A 16,701-nucleotide genomic window follows, 5' to 3' on the forward strand; every position below is an offset into this window, starting at 1 on the left:
TCCCTGCAATAAACATGAGTGTATTTCAGAAAGCTATGGGACAATGTGCGTACTGCAGTTAACTTGGAACTAAACTTCCCCTCTGCAAGACTGTTCCCAACGTCCTGCTTCCAGAAGGATTCTACATATGCTTGTGCTGTTGGTGCTCATAGAAATCGCACACCTACCTCCTCACCTTTCTTTCTCTGTGTATTGAAGTTGCAGTCGTAGTATCAAAATACAAGCAATCAGTCATTCACTAAGAATTCACGGTTTAGTGAACAACAGCAATGCACACCACACCAATGACTGCTGTGGGATAAGCCTGCTCTTGGACCTTGCCAGGTCAGAGTCACAGCCAAGGAGTGAGTGACCTGAACAAACAGCCACATCAGTGACCGTAACTTGCATTTTTCCCTCTACCTCACAGATGGGTCATCCACACAGCACAGTGCATTGGAAAATGCATTTTATTTTAGGAACAGCTTTAATTCAAAAGGAACCGCGGTACATTTATCTCCAGGCATATCAAAGACACTCATGATCTTGACTGCTTTGGTGAAAAAAGCATTCCTGGAATGGAAACCTGGGAGTTTTGCATAGAAGACAAAAGTGCAAACAGAATAGGAAACAAATGCTGTCTTACTACTTGAAATCCTATTCTCTCTTCGTATTTTCAGATTGGCCTAGACTAATAGGTTATAAGCATTGCCTAACAACTCACAAGAAACTATGGACTGGTTTCTGCCTGTAGCTTGTTTTTTTCCCCACCAGAAATCAACACCTAGGCTATTTCGGATTAGTTACATGGGAACTGATGAAGTTCCAGCAAATAAATGGATTGCACTGACAACCCTGAGAGTTATCTGTGGCTTTACTTACACACTAGGCATGTTCTTGTAATACGGTCCATTACAGATCTTAATATTGCAGCACATTTTGATGGGTTTCTCTCTTTAAGCATCATAGGACTGCCACCAGGTCCTTGGGGGAAGGCCTCCTCCTCTGTGCTCTCCTCCAATGCTAATCGTCTCTTTCTGCCCCGACGCCCGGTTCCTGCTGCAGTCCTGGGTGTGCTTGATTCCTCGTTTGGCTGGGCAGCTCTTTGCTCAGGAGCATGTGTTTTTTCTAGTTTAGCATGTGGGACTCCTCTTATTCTTCTCTTAGGAGTATCGAGGATTCCCACTTTCCCACCTGCACACATGTCTTCCTGAGCAGAGAGAGATTCTGTGTCTGCCAGGAGATTTTGTGCCCGCTTCCTAGCACTTCTCCTCGGAGTGACGGGAAGTTTGAATTCTGTTTGAGGAAGCGATGATTTAGACAGATCAAGGTCAGAATTTTCTGAAACTTCTGATGAACTCATCTTTCTTCTTCTGCCTCTTTGAGTTGCCACCGGTAAAAGGAGTTGGGCACTAGGCTGCACCTCTTGATCCTTGACAATATTTTCCATAAATTGTAAATTAACGCTTTTCAGTTTTCTTGCACTTCTGCTGGGACTGACTGACGTTTTTATCTTATGACCCGTGTCAGTCTGGCCAGTTTCTTGACCTCCTGCTGAACTTTTCCCTCCTCTAGTCCTTTGGGAAGTAGCAGAAGCGATAACGCTACCTTCAGCAAGAGAAGTTTCCTCATTAGCCTCTCCCAAGAGTTCAGCTGCAGCTTCCTTCGCTCTCCTTAATCTTCTTCTTGGAGTAGCGGCTACGGACTGTGTAGGGAGGGACAATGTTTGTCCATCAGAAAGGCTGCTTTCTACTTTTCCGGCAGTACTTGGTTTAGGCTTCCTGCCTCTCCTAGGAGTAACAGGCATCACAAGCGTTTGCTCCTCTTGAGCATTTTCTTCCGTTTGAAGACTAGAAGTCTCAGGTGCTTCTTTTGTTCGCCTGCTACTTCTCCTAGGAGACAGTGCAAACAGACCTGGTTTGCCTGTCTTCAGTAGCTGCTGAGTGCCTGCCGATGGAGTACTTAGCCTTCTACTCAGCTGTCCCCTTGCACGTGTTCCAGGAGCGATGCCGTACTCTACTTGACGTACGCTGGTTTCGTCTTCCACTCCTTCCGGCACAGTTCTTAAGGGAGCTTTTGCCTTCTGGAATCCAGTTACCTTTTTACCTATGGTTTCATGAATAGATTGTTCTGCAACTTCAGATGTAAATTCTTTACTTCTTGTGTCTTTGATTGCATCCGGTAAGTTCTCAGCAGTAGCTGCCTTAATGGGTTCAGGCACATACGGGAGCGACTCTGCAATATTTTGAGATGCCTGATCACTAGTTACAGTGGACACCGAGTTGGTAACATGTTCTTGGTTTTCAGTATTGCCTAAACTGTTGACAGGTTTTTCCTCTGTTGTTGTGCCAGCTGCTTTAGAAGCATCTACTAATGTAGGGTCTCCCATCTCTGCTTCACCTTCTTCTCCTTCCAAGACTAAAGTAAAATTATTCTGAGATAGAAAAAGCTCTCCATCTCCCTCAGCTGCATCACATTCACCATCTCTGTTATCAGGCAAATGACATGCAAACTGTTGCTCTGTACTATCATAGCTGTACTGAAGATTGCCTGAGGGATGTAGTTCACTACATGGTGATGTTTCAGGTGCTTCTTCTGAGGTTTGTGCCTTAACCGCACCATCTTCAAGAACCTAAAGTTAAAAAAGGTCTCTTAATGCAGTATCAGTTACCAAACAGACTAACTTCAGGCTGAGCTAGATGAAGCTGAGGACACTGAAATGCTGCTTTTCCTTTCCGATCACCACCAAATGTAAAGTTAGAAACATACCATGTACTCTCTACTACAGGTAAAAGTTTATGCGTTTAAGGGACAGAGAACAGAGTATCCCGTGTATGCAATCACATGCTCCATTTCTGATACTTCTGTTCATGACTAACGATTTGCCACCACCCGTGAACAAAGTGAGCAGTTTTACAATACAAGCTGTACACCCAGCTGGCAGTAATCATCACATTGCAGTACTTTCCGCACTGACTACAAATCCACACAGAGTGACCGACTCTGCATCTAACGGGGCAAAGTACAACGATGTCCCCCAAGCTTAAAGTTTCGCTCATCATAGGTGTCACCGCAACACTTAGTCAAACTGGCCAGGTATCACATCGCACAACTCAACACCGCACTTTAAGGAATCACTTGGATTGCAGGAGACAACACATAGATTCTAAATACCTCCATCGCAGCCTTTGTAGCTCCCCGTACTGAGCAATTATTCTCTCCTGCTAGAGCCACATGAGACACTCAAGCTTTTATGCTGAGAGCAAAAGTAGTCTCTGTTATGTATTTCAAGTGACTCAGGTGGCCAAGGTAATTTAATCAGCGCGTGAAGACCTTTGCCCAACCCTCTAAGTTATAGGGCTAGCCAAAGAGGGCAGAAGGAGGAAGCCACTCAGCGGGAGTCTCCATAGAATCTGCTTATTTTCTTGCCTCCTGCCTTGCCAAAAGTTGCTAAAGCATCATCTTTGATCGTATTCTTAAACAGTTGTTCAACCCTAAACAAGACCTGAACGACATGCAGGAGACCTCGCATAGGACCATGCTGGTTTCAGCAGCCCAAGGATATGCAAATTTTCAAAGTCCTCAAACACTATTGGAATTAGCCTGGCAGAGAAGGGGAAGATGCGGGAAGATTTCTCCTCCCTAGGCTGGCTCCCCAAGGAGAAAAGGTAAAAAGTGGAATCATTAACAGTCTCCAGGCGATGGCACCCAAAGTACGGAGATGCCCCCCATAGGCGGGCTCACCGAGGAAAAAAGCTAAAAGCTGTAATTACTGATAGTTTCCGATGGATGGCTCCCGAAGTACGAAGGTGACGGCAATACCGAGTACAAATACCAGACTAGTTTCACGACCACCAGCAATTCTACCCTGTCATAAGCCGGCGTTACAAAGTGCAACGACAGGGTAACTCCAGCCCGGTTCCCACCGGCCATTAACAGCACGGCAGGGAGCACAGACTGCAAGCGAGGTATTAGCGCAAATTTGAGAACAAGTGCATGGAGTTGCGCAACACGCATCTAGCAACATGCCACGCTTCAAAGCTAAATTCGAGAAATACTAGTCATAGAATCATAGAATCGTAGAATCATTTAGGTTGGAAAAGACCTTCAAGATCATCGAGTCCAACCATTAACCATGCCCACTAAACCATGTCCTGAAGTACCCTGTCCACTCGCTTTTTGAATATCTCCAGGGATGGTGACTCAACCACTTCCCTGGGCAGCACATGCCAATGTTTGACAACCCTCTCAGTCTGCATAAACTTTCCTTTTATGCTTACAAATCTACGACCAAGAAAGTAGTAAGTAGTTTGTCCTAAATTCAGTGAAGGTAGACAAGCCAAAAAGACACGTTTACGTATAACTCAGTAAGAACCACTCATAACGAAAGCAGGAAAACCTTCACTCTACTGCTACAGGAATGACTGCAGCAGCTTTGTGACCGTCTCACGTACCGGCTCCCTTCTTCCCATCACAAATTCTCCATTTACTCCCATAAGTGAGTGATTTATGTATTCCCAAGTCTATAATCATCTTCTCTAGAGCGTTGTCCTAAACCCCAAAGCCGAGACGAGCGACGTAAGCGACTGCCTATTCAACTTCATCTGAAATCTGCGACACCGAAAAGCATCTTCTGTTGCTTGAGACCAATCTATTTGTGCTACGCCTACCTTTCAGTTTGTATTTCACTCTAACTATTACTAATTCCCGTGAGTACAACCCTACAGGAAATCGACAGCATACTCTACGTGGTACTTAGAGGACATCCACAATGAATCCAAATCACTCATCGGCCCCAGCAGAAGTGAGAACAATGGGGAAAACCTGCGACAACTGAGGAATCTCTGGCTCTGATTTTCAGCCCTTGTGAACAACCTTTTAAAATTCATACTTTACAAAGTTGAGATGTTAAAACCCCCGCATTTTCACACGCACACAAAAAGAGTTTTAGGCAGCTGGAAATATCTTGACACTGAAATTAACTCATTACTGGGAATTCTCTTTATGTTAATAAGGAACAAATAGCAAAGGATCTAAGCACCCAAATCATTCTGAAAATGAGTTTGGTTCCCACGCCATTTTGTCATTTGGTAAACGGCCTCCGGTATTGAAAAGCTGCACTCCCCAACTTTTCTTATTGTCTTTAACATTAAAACTATTTCTTTTTTTAAGTCAAATAAGAAACATTTACAATCTAGCAAACCAAATGAAGGCATGGTGATTTTAAAAAATATTTAGGCGGGTTTTGGCACTCCTACAGCTCTCAAAGGCCCAAGTCTTGACAGGTTCTATTCTGTGTTATCGGTACAGCAAATGCGTAGGAGAAAAACCTATCTGCCCTTACCCAACGAGGTTTGGACTTGTGTTACCCAGCTAAAGAAACTGAGACGGTTTTGCGTGCCTTCTAATCCTCAGTTAGACAGGACTGTCCTCAATTTGCAAGGTGTTTTCTCTTTAGTAGAAAATGGGAAAATAGTTTACTTACATTGATTTCCTCAGTTTTAGGAAGATTGTTAGAAACAGTTACTTCTTCCTGTGGAAAAGGAACGTTTCCTTCATCTCCAGCTGCTTCTGGGTTACGTTCTTCAGGTAAATCCACACACTTCCCCTCAAGGCAATTTTCTGAATGAGTACTGACCACTTCCTCGCTGTCAAGGATACGTATCACAGCTGGAAGAGATTTATATCATTTTAACTTAACTGCTCTATAAATGAGATGCGTTTAAGCAACAGGAAGTAACAGAGGGAGCAGGAGCCAAGAATACAGTTCTCCATCCTGCCACATACATCGGGCTTTCCCCAAACGCTAGAAACCAGAACCATCTACCCGGCAGCTAGTAATTCTTCACAGCCTGAGTACTGAGGGATGCATCATCTTTCAAAATAGTAACTCAAGCAGCAGATCCCATAGCACACAAATTAGTAGTGGTGTACAACACCGAAATACATAATGATCTCTCCTTCTAATATTTGACATTCAACCCGTTTTCTCAGTACCTTTATCCAGAACAGGAACATTGGCTATGCATTTTCTACAAGGACTTTCTCTGAGGAGGGTATTCTTCTCTCTACAGTCTAATGAAAGGTAGCAGTAACATGCTAGTACTACTTCAGTCTGAGACACCTGTAGCGCTATGGCAAACTGCATGTTTTACTTGAGGCCTTCAGCTGCCTTAACTCACATAACATCTCCCACATAGTGTACGTACATTCACCCTCTGCCTGCAGGGATTCAGAAAGCTGTGGGTTTGTTGCAACTGGTATGGCTTTTTCTTCTGATGAAGAGGACATTTTGGACTCCTGCTGGTTTGCTTCACTGCATGAGCAGAAAGAGAGAAATCCATCACAAAGCTTCAAAACAAACCTTGAAGAGCTTTACAAATTACTTTCTCACTGTAAGGTCTTCCAGTTTCCAAACAGAAAAAAACTAAGGAAAATGAGAAATTCCTTTACCAACACATCGACATTCAATTCCCGACTCATCTTGCGCAACGAATCAAGTACTTAACATTCTTCCCAGCTATCTCACACTGGATAATAACATAACAACAGAGTTGTATTAAAGAATAATATATTCTTTGTCTTCTGTAGAAAGAGTGCAACTGCCATACTCGAGGTCTAGAACCAACTGAACAAAAGTTTGTGCCACTGTAAGTTACCACTTGAAATTAAGGGTTATTTCATCGCTAACGTCTCTCACTAAGCAGTTGCAGCTTTTAAAGTACCTGGTGAGAAAACTGCTTCCCTTTCCAGAAACAAACAGGTGCTAATTGACCACACACAGAAAATAGAAATTAAGTGTATAAAATACTGCCAGAAAGTATTCTGGCCCCACAATAAACCCACTAAAGTTACAGGAATCTCAGGTGTAATTTGCACCGACATAACATTCAGACAAAAGCAGGGCTTCTCTTCACAGTATCTGCTTAGTAACCCCCTCAAACTGTAAAAAGGTGCATATAGCCTGCTGAACAAAATCCTTATCCCGCTACTTTGGAGTCTGCAATGATTTGAGAAAAAAAGGCTCAAACTGACAGCTCGTCAATTTGACTTCTATTCGTGCCACATTAGTTCTGTCCACAGACAGAAAGGAACAGGAAACCTGTTGTATTTAAGAACACAGGAGAGAACCAATACCAGCTCAAAAATCATAGTTTTCAAACACAGGAAAGCCAGCAGTCACATGTTGTGTGAACCTAAAGGTGTATCTATATTTCATAAACTTACCCTTCACTTGCAGTCCCAGAAGTAGCAGCCTCAGCAGCTTTAAACAACCATTTACCATCCTCAGGAAGGGTAAGACGGTCAGCATTTGATTCTTCCACAAATCCTACAAAAACAGACAGATGGGTGACTTCCCTGTTGCACTTAACATCATTTCTTTCAAAATGCTCATATGATTTTCAAGAGAGCCGTAACGCATTTCACCTAGGATGGTGATCTAACAAAATAACGCTACCAAGACTTCAACTGCACAGAAGGTCTGAGTTCTTCTGTCCAGTAAAACCAGAAGTCTGATGCAGTTTCCGTCAAGAAAACAACATGGCCATTGACATTCTGTTTACAAACTCAACTTGATATGTTACTGACCTAATACATAAAAACCTCAGGAAACATCCCTCCTTCTTAAAATTGGGTCAGAAGTTTTTCTTATTTCTCTTTGGATATTTAACTCATCCCAGCAATGCTTCTTTCCTTTCCTGATTTCGTTTCCCCTCTTCTACAAGAATGCATCTAAGGTCGTCTCCTGTTCTTTTCTCTAGCGGTTGACTGGTGGTGTTGAAACCCAACTGCTTGCTAGCCTGTTTTTCTCTCAACAGGCCAAATTCTAGAAACACCCTCCTCCTTTTCTTCTTTGTTTCTGCCATCTGCTTCCTCCAGATCCAACAATTACCTTTGCAGACAGTACGCAGGACTGGGATAATTTTGCTAGCTCAGCCCAAACAAGAGCTATACTGACTGCCCCCTAACGCTTCCAGAGGACTGAAATTGTACAGAACTGTTTGTACCATGGTCCGGCAATGACAAACTTTCTTCATAAGGTTATTCTTTAATGATTAGGACCTTATCATTGTTTTTAAGGAAAAGCACCCTTGATTTCTTGTCCAAACACAGGGCAGCTAAAAGCAGACAGGCAAATGTTTTGACCTATCTTACTAGAAACACTCAGACCTGGAGAACCCCTTTCACCCATGTACACGGAGTCCCTGTCTGGGCACTGCTCTTATTGAAAAAGAAAAGGAGCTGAGGAGCTTCAGGAGCAGCAGTCACTCTCCAGGATCCTCCGGAATCATCTCAGGCTTAGGACTGAATCAGGCTGCATATGATGCACTGATACCAGAGTACACGCTCCCCGCTACAAACTGTTTCGAGACCTCGGACGCAGAACTCCGACACTTGCATACCTCTCCCAGGAATAGCAAACTTTTGTTCTAAGGAGCTGAGCGGACTGAGCTCTGTTTGTCCAATCCTGACTGTAGCTGTGTTTACACATCTTCTCCCTGTTCCTGCACCACTGTCATTCCCAGCTCTTCATCACTGCTCACCACCTAGTGAGCTACATCTCTTCTAATCTGCCAGCAGACCTGCTCATATGAACACATCCTCAGCAGCTGCACTGGCTTGAATGAGTTGAATTGAGCTGAATTACCAAAGACCAGCTGAAATAGGTTTGGAAAAGGCTGCAGAAGCTGTTGAGCCAGCAAAAGGAGCAAACATGGCTGTAATGAGAAGCAGATACACAAGCAGACTCACTTCCCAAAGAAAACTACTTAACTGAGCACTAACGAGGGGGGTAAAAAAACAAAACAACAAAAAATTACCTATCTAGTCAAAGCACGCCATAGGCTAAACGTGCTGTAAAAAAACCTGCAGCCTACAGAAGTCCCCCTAAAACAGAACCAGAAGCCTAAGTTTTCAGCTTGTACCCCTCTCAAAACTCCCACAAGTCGCTGCTGCCTCTCCGCTGCAATTACACACAAGAAATGCCAGCCAAAAGCAGTATACATTCAGAATGTCCACGAGACCTAAAAAAGGGCTCAAAACACAGTGGCAATTTTAAAAGCCTAGGACAAGGAAGTGCCTCGGACATTTGTGAATGCTCATCATGGACTGTTGCACCCGTCAGTAATTTAGCCTTTTGAAGACATTTGAAAAATGCAGAAGCTTAGGTTATCATAGCAGGAAACACACCAGCTGCTTTTCTCAGTTCTGATGAATCTGGTTGTCCCATCGGGAAGGGTTTCTCTTCAACTATTTCACTGTCTTCCTCCTTCTCCAGTTCTTCAAAATCGGCAGTTTCTTCAGCGGAAGAATTAGCTGGATTAGCAGCTATAAAGATGACTTCGTCTTCAAAATCGCCAGGTGATTTTGCATCATGATACTCCAAAGCAGCTTGGTCTGACCTGGCAGAGAAGTTACTGTTTTCTTTGCTGACATCCGTTTTCTCCAAACCGTCTCCAGACTCTTCCACTTCAGCACCACCTTCCTCGGGATTGCTCAGAGGAAACAGAGCTGGTTTATCTCTACTTTCCGACCAAGCATCCTCCACCACTCCGTGATGATGCTCAGATGAAACTCCAGATGGTGCTTTGTTATCTTCTGTTACCTTTATTTTTTAAAAAGAAAGTTCACAATCAAGATCACACATATGCTTTTTGTCAAAGCAAGACAAAAAAAAAGAACATATATATATTGATATTTGTCAGATTTGCAAGTGTCGCCTTAAGCAAGGCGCTACAAAATTAGTTCTCATGCTAGCACTATCTTAGCTTTTCAAGCGGAGTGTAAAAACCAATCCCACTGTTGACTGCTTATTGAGTTTCCACAACCTTGGAGAATTAAGATGAAATGGGCCTTGTAAGTGCTTGCTTACCCTGTCGTCTCAAGGCTGTTCATTGGGTTCACTACTGTGTTTTCAAGAAGAGGGAGCTTTGCATACCTAAAATCATAACTCCAAGATTTCTCTTTTTTTATGCTTGCCTTTTCAGCTTGTATGCACTACTAACATGTTTTAGCGTTCACTATGCCTGTGGCGTGGAACAAGTAAATTAATCCGGCCACACTGCACTATTACTAAGAACTTCCTACAGGAGAGAGAGCCTCTTCTTACAGTTGAGTAGCTCTTTATAACAGGCAATAACAGGTACGATAAAAACAGGTTAAGACAATTTGTTAGTACAGGTACGGAAAGCTCCTCCAGGTAGATACTAGCTTTGGAACATTACTTTGGCAACTGCATGACGAGCTGAATCAGGGAAGCCACCTGACAGAACAAAAGGAGGAGCAGAAGGGGGCAACTTCCAGGTGGACAGACTTCATTTGACAACTACACGAATGCTATCGCTGGTGCAAGGCAAGAAGCAAAACCAAGAACTTTAGGGCTAGAGAAGAGACAGCCATACAGCTCTCTTCATCGGCAGTCTATTTTTACCATAGCTTAAGGAAACCCAGGCCTTGCAAAAAGAGAGACTGAGAGTAAATGCAGCTCACGACTTTTGTTGCTTTCAGAGGTGTTTCATTCACAAAGCTTAACGAACCCAAACAACTGACTCAATCTGTATTCCTTACCCTCCTGCCATACCACCATTTCAAAAGGTATAGCGGGAAGCTGCACACATGCAATTTGGAACAATCACAGCACCTAGTGATGCTGAAGTAAAAACCACCAAGGTGGCTGGTATTTGTTAAGAATATGTTCCTGCAGGCAGGTGATGTTACAGAAGGTCTAACATAACCTTTTTGGACCAAATTCAAGTCTGCCGTTCTGATTTGCTATTCCAGTTCTCAATATAAGGAGTATTGGAAAACTTGAAAAAAACTAAATCAAATCACAGTCTGTAAAGCCTTTAACTATAAAGATCACTAACTACAGGCCAGCTTACCCCAACAGTCCATTTTGCATTCAAGTTCTCTTCCCTGAAAGATACTCTACGCTCCTTTGCTCGTAGAGGAGGAGGTAGAGATCGTCCTGGAGATGCAGAAGGAGTTGCTAGGGGTGTAGTGCGAAGGCTGGATCTGAGAATAGACCGAGGAGTAAACGCAGGAAAACCAGAAGCAGCTGTGGCCAAAACATTAGCTCTCTATGAAAAGAAAAAAAAATATTTAATTTAAGACCTATTAAATCTTCAAAATGGAAGACTTCACTTGTCAAAAGTATTAGTTCAAATTAAAGTGAGTTTGTACCAGCAGAGAGGACAAAGTTTAGCCTCTGCACTGCTCTTTTTCCAAAGAAAATATGTTAAATACTTTGTGTTAAATACTTTGGTGGTTTCATGTTAAACAAAGTTTACAGGCTTTTGGTTCGGTTGGTTGATCCTGTTTTCTAAAACACAAACCTTAACCACAAGAGGTGTCTCCAGTAAATTCAGCTCCGGTGCTCTTGAAAAATTCTTTTGTGAGATGGAACCAAGCATATTTGATTTCAATGGGCTGGATGCCATGAATGAAGTAGAAGCGCCGCATGGTGACTGCCAGCTACCACCCTGTGCTGCAGAACTTGAAGGAACAGGATGAACCACCAAATCCGGCAATCTGTGAAGATACACAATTGAAAATATGAACATAAATAAATACATGAAATAAAATCTTGAGCTGCACTCAAGACATCTGAGATGATACATAACAAAAACATTCAATGAACAAGAAATACAGGTGAACCCGCACTGCTGGGCTGATGTATCAGGCCCATGAACAAGTTACAGGCCTTCTCTTGTTTTTTCATGATTTCGTGACATGTCACACTTAATTTCCTAAATCCCTGCCATCTGAGGCAAGAGTAATGCAATTTTACGTTGCACCAGTGATGTAATTCTCGTGTCAGAAGAAAATTCCTCTGCATTTCAATGCTGGGGCCACTTCAAATTCTCCACTTAGTTGTGTCCCCAAGCCGACCTTTTCTTTAACAGGTACAAAGCTAAATTTTGTTAACGGGTGTCCCAACAAATGCGTCGGGCAACTCTGCATCAGGGAGAGGACGTGTTATGACTGGTGGTTCTGTAGCTCTAGGCCTAGAATTAAAAGGAAAATGTAACTGACTTGCACTCCCCTCAAGTCCAAACGTACCAGAATTCAAGTTTCACCTTGAATATACTACCTCTAGGAAAATCATCTGACAACTGCTAGCTTCTTTTTTGCTCTTTATAATTCTGCCTGGTTTTGAGTGAAAAAAAAAAGGAAAAGGCAGAAACGAAGCAGAAGCTGGGCACAAAGTGGTAAAAGATTGCTATTTGATCACACAATCAAGTCTACCAAAACCTGTACACCAATAGCTTGTTGGCAATCATGGGTTTCGTTTCAGCTACCTTAAATTCTGTAAACACATTTACTGTAATGTAAATAGATGTATTTGCATAAATGAGATTGTCATAGCAGAAGAACTCTCGCTCCAAGTATTACTTAAGATGAATTGATTCTTAAATGTCATATCTTGTAGGTGCAAAAAAAGCCAAAGAAAGCTTTATTCAGGTGCCCCTTCCCTCCAAAACACTAACATAATTCAAGTGGATTTCTCTCTCTCTCCCTCTCTCCAAACACGCAGCTCAAGACTAAACTTTGTTAAAAGGCTGCTTACCTATCACGGCGTGAGCAACTGGTTTTCTGCTCATTTTCTAACGCTACTTCTCTAATTTTGGACAATACATTACTGATGAACGTTGCTCTTGTACGCACATTTCCTGCATTTGCTTGTTTTGTTACTGTTGATAACGGCTTTGGTCTTGCGACTGTAAAGCAAGAGGGGAAAAAATATCAGCCTTGTGTGATCAAAGTCGTGGTCAGTTGTCCATTGTATTTCCCTCCTCTAAAGAATTACCTTCTCTTGAGACCAATGAAGGCAAGTGGTAAGGCTTGGCTCTCTCTCTGGCCAGCTTCCTTTGAACTCTAGGAAGGATCTTGCCACATTGGTGCAATGTAGAATTCCTGGCAACTGCTCTCTCTCTCAAGCCAGGCTCACGATCATTCTGATGAACAAAAAGCATAAAGCAAGAAGGTAACTGATTACAAGAAGTTCATTGCACACAACTATCTCTGCTATTTCTAATTAGTGAATACATTTCCTCCACAGATACTGGGTAATACCGCCACTGCACAGAGGAGCAGCAAGTTCTACTCCTTGGCACACACCAATTCCACCTGGTAATTTCAGCAAAGGGCAAGGCAGACTAGGATAAGAACAGAACCTACAACTTCAAGTTGAAACAATTCTGGCACTCGGCAGAACCTCACTCCGATACGCTTGTTCTCACCTGCAATTTTCAAATGGCTTACGAAATAGCAGGCTTTCCCTTGTTTTTCCTGAAACACCAATGTCCGAGATGACTGAATATTCAGGGCAACTGCAAATTACAGTGGACGCAATGATGTGAATATTAAAACAAGTAAGAAAAGGCTACCTACACACACCTTCTGGCCAAATGAAAGTTTTCAAATGCAGGACCTAAACCTTCCAAGACCACCTTATAAGTGCGATCCACTGGAAAACTATGGTTCCGGAAAACAGAAAATGTATCACAGATTCATAACAGAAGTTCGCAAAATGCAAAATTTAATGTGTCTGTTTTGAGAAACAGAAGTTAGATAAGAATTTCTGTCATCAAAGGGGTAAAACAGAAGTTGTGGAGTCGCAGAGCTCATGCTATAACTGGAGGAAATAAAAAGAAAACCAAACCAGCACACAGATTTTACCTGTGCATTGGCATCCAGACTGCTCTCAGCTAGAAAAATAAAGTTGTGTGCAAGATTCAAGAGGTGACATACAACATACTCTTCATGCCACAGAAAGGAGTGACACAAACAGCGTTCAGCAATCTAAACCATTATTCCTTAGATGCAAACAAACTATTTTAAGTGGAGTCAACAATGGTCTGCAACACTTAGTTTATAACTTCACGCAGTAGCTTTGGAGTAGTGAAATATTTTGTTCAACTTTTAGGTTCAGCTGGAACGGAAAGTGTAGAAACTTATTCCTAGTATTTCAAAGAATGGTATAAAAACCAAAGCGTTGATTTTTATTTTATTTACTACCAAAAATGGTTAGTAACACCTAACAGAAACCTGCACACTTGACAGAACTTTCATGCTTACCGTAAGATTAACGTTCATTGAACGATTCGACTGCAGCGCTGGGATATAGTTGGCACGCTGCACATGGTGGTCTAAAGGAAATCTAAGATTCCGGACAGCAGCATCGCTCTGTAAAATCTTCTCCAAACACTCCTATGAGAAATAACACATTTCAAAAATCTGTTATGATTCTGCCTCTTCTCTTTTCAAAGAGACCATTAAGATTTTTTTCGTGTCCACACTTACTTGTTCAGTGCCTGTGAAAGGTAGCTTCAGTAAGTCTTCCATTAGTCCCATCTCCTGACAGATTTCATACACGTGTTTTAACAGCTCTTTGATGTTTAACCTGGTGGCATGTTGCTGCAACAGACCCCAAGCCTCCACCACGCACCTGTAATTCAATTTTTTGAGATGTAAAGGAATATTAATAGTATCACCAAAAAGATGCCCCCAAACGACTGTATTCAGAGTTTAAAGGGAATTTAGGGCATGGTGATTCGCATTAGTTGTTCTCCACCTTTCACAATATTGGAATGCCAAAACGGTGGGATAGGTTTCTTTACCTATTGGACAACAACACCGTGAGGAAAAGCCGCACTTCGCTGCTGCTTGACATTGCTGGCTTCATCATCTGTATGTATCTGAGGGCTCGCCTACGCTCTCCTTGGCACATCAGGGATTGAATAATTCTCCTGTGCTGCCATGACACAGTTTTGATTGTGGCTGGATGAAAGAGCAGGGCCAGTGAATTCTGTAGAGGTTAGAGGTCAGGTGTATTATCATATGCACATGCACGCACACCACAAGAACATTCAAAAGTATCTTAAGTAAGGGTGGACGTGTGTCAAATAAACTTAGATGACTAACTACTGTAGATAAAAATTCTCAAGTATTTGCAAAAAAAATAATCCAGTTAGCCATACAGAACAAAGCGAGTGTTTTAAAAGGAGTAATTCACACTTTTCCAGAGTAACCAAATCTCTGTGTACAAACACCACTTTCTATAAATACATTACTAAATAATAAGCTATTCTCCCAGACAAACAGATATATTAACTTTGTGACAGGCAAAGAACAACCTTCAGCATCAGAAAGAACATGAATTAGGTTGAACAGTCACTTCTGCAGTCTTCTGCCTCAAACCTTGCTGCTATGATCATAGTTTTAATATTTAAAGTACCTAAAACACTGTCTTTGAGAAAGCGCTCCATCGGTCTGCTGAAAACAACCTAAATGGATGGCTTTGAAAACTCAAGTATCAAGCATTATTAAAGTTGATTTCTTCTTTGTTTTAATCAATTTCCTGTCAAAGTGGCTAAAAGAGAATTTCAGATTATAACTTATTGCTAAAGATGTCGAAGCAGTATGACAAAAGGGCTTCTAATGTTGTAGCACCTGTTATTAGCTAAGCACCGATTTTTTAAAATCATTTGACAGATTACAGCTTTGGACTGTAAGGGATGTCTAACTGAACTGTAACGTACTTACTTCGTAATCATTGTGATCTAGAAGCCAAAAACCTTCAACAAGCTTAACAAGTCCCCAAGGGATAGCAAAGGCAGTTGGGAAGGAGTCGATTGAAGTCTCTGTTTTATTCGGAAAGGAACGCGTGATATCTAGCAGCAAGTAAATTGTCTGACATCAAGTATCTAGTTAAGGCTAATCAATTTGGAAGACCAAACACTTATCACATCACGTTTTGAAAAACACAGTGAAGTCAGGATATACAAGTGGTAGGAAGCAGAAAATACTGCCGTATTAGTCTTGCCATTTTGAGCTATTCTAACTTGAGGACGGTCAGGTCCTAACCACAAAACGGCATTCTGAATAAATAGCCACAAAGAAATACTCTTTGATTTCTGTAAGGCATTCAGAAAGGTTAACTTTAGATACTTAAATACTTCCGTTGTTACAAACTCAGGCTCCCTCTTTAGTCACTGGAGCTACCAGTTGGACATTCAAAACACCTGAACATCCAATGCTTAATTATTAAAGCAAACAAATTCTACCGTTGGTTTTTTCCTCATTTCCAGAGTATATAGAACAATGTAAATTAAGGTGTCCTTACAAGACAACGTAGCACTGAATGATTGACACTGGATTTAAAACAGTATGCGGATCACTCATCGGTAGTGTCATTTTCTCTTTCTGACATCCGTTTTTAGGGACATATTCTAATAAGACAGCTCTGGGGTACAACCGTTTTTAAACCCCTTGCTCTCTAGGCTCCCCTCTCGGGTTAGGCAGCAAACAACAAAAAGTAATTCTGTAAATTTCAGCAGCTTAAAAATTAAGTTTCTGCCCAATGACTTTTCTCTTCTCTCCCTTTCTTATTCGGTGTGCCTGCACTTCTAACAGAACAAAAGCAAGCACTGCTATCTGGGCTGGAAGACGGATGAATTGGGCAAAAATCAGGTACCGGTTAGAAATCCTTCTGCTCTCAAGCAGCACGTATTACTGCATCATCCTAGTAAGCAGCCATTTGCTACAGGTACGGGTGCTTTAAAAATTAAACACTGTGCTAAGTTTTGAGAAAAACCAAGGGAGATTTTTATCTTTAACATTTCTCAGTAAACCTGTTTTCACATGTCAGAAAAGACTTTGCAACAAAACATTAAAAAAAAAATCATAAAGAATCCACGGTACAAAGAAATAAAACAA

General features: G+C 41.9%; 1 protein-coding gene across 1 annotated transcript in view; it reads right to left on the reverse strand.

The window, feature by feature from the left end:
- Window positions 1-464: 464 nt before the first annotated feature.
- The window catches only part of LOC142038050 (protein ELYS-like), a 35,752-nt gene continuing 19,515 nt past the window's right edge, over window positions 465-16,701 (reverse strand). The window contains exons 19-32 of the mRNA XM_075043046.1: window positions 15,529-15,675; window positions 14,604-14,791; window positions 14,287-14,431; window positions 14,062-14,193; window positions 12,791-12,938; window positions 12,551-12,701; window positions 11,901-11,987; window positions 11,316-11,535; window positions 10,863-11,060; window positions 9,172-9,586; window positions 7,207-7,309; window positions 6,189-6,295; window positions 5,465-5,649; window positions 465-2,611 (exon numbers count right to left, since the gene is read on the reverse strand). Of these exons, the coding sequence (XP_074899147.1) occupies window positions 854-2,611; window positions 5,465-5,649; window positions 6,189-6,295; window positions 7,207-7,309; window positions 9,172-9,586; window positions 10,863-11,060; window positions 11,316-11,535; window positions 11,901-11,987; window positions 12,551-12,701; window positions 12,791-12,938; window positions 14,062-14,193; window positions 14,287-14,431; window positions 14,604-14,791; window positions 15,529-15,675 (3,984 nt within the window). The 3' untranslated portion in view covers window positions 465-853. The remainder of the gene's footprint in view (window positions 2,612-5,464; window positions 5,650-6,188; window positions 6,296-7,206; window positions 7,310-9,171; window positions 9,587-10,862; window positions 11,061-11,315; window positions 11,536-11,900; window positions 11,988-12,550; window positions 12,702-12,790; window positions 12,939-14,061; window positions 14,194-14,286; window positions 14,432-14,603; window positions 14,792-15,528; window positions 15,676-16,701) is intronic.

Source organism: Buteo buteo, chromosome 12 (assembly GCF_964188355.1).
Source record: "Buteo buteo chromosome 12, bButBut1.hap1.1, whole genome shotgun sequence".
In the NCBI taxonomy this organism is placed as follows: Eukaryota; Metazoa; Chordata; class Aves; order Accipitriformes; family Accipitridae; genus Buteo; species Buteo buteo.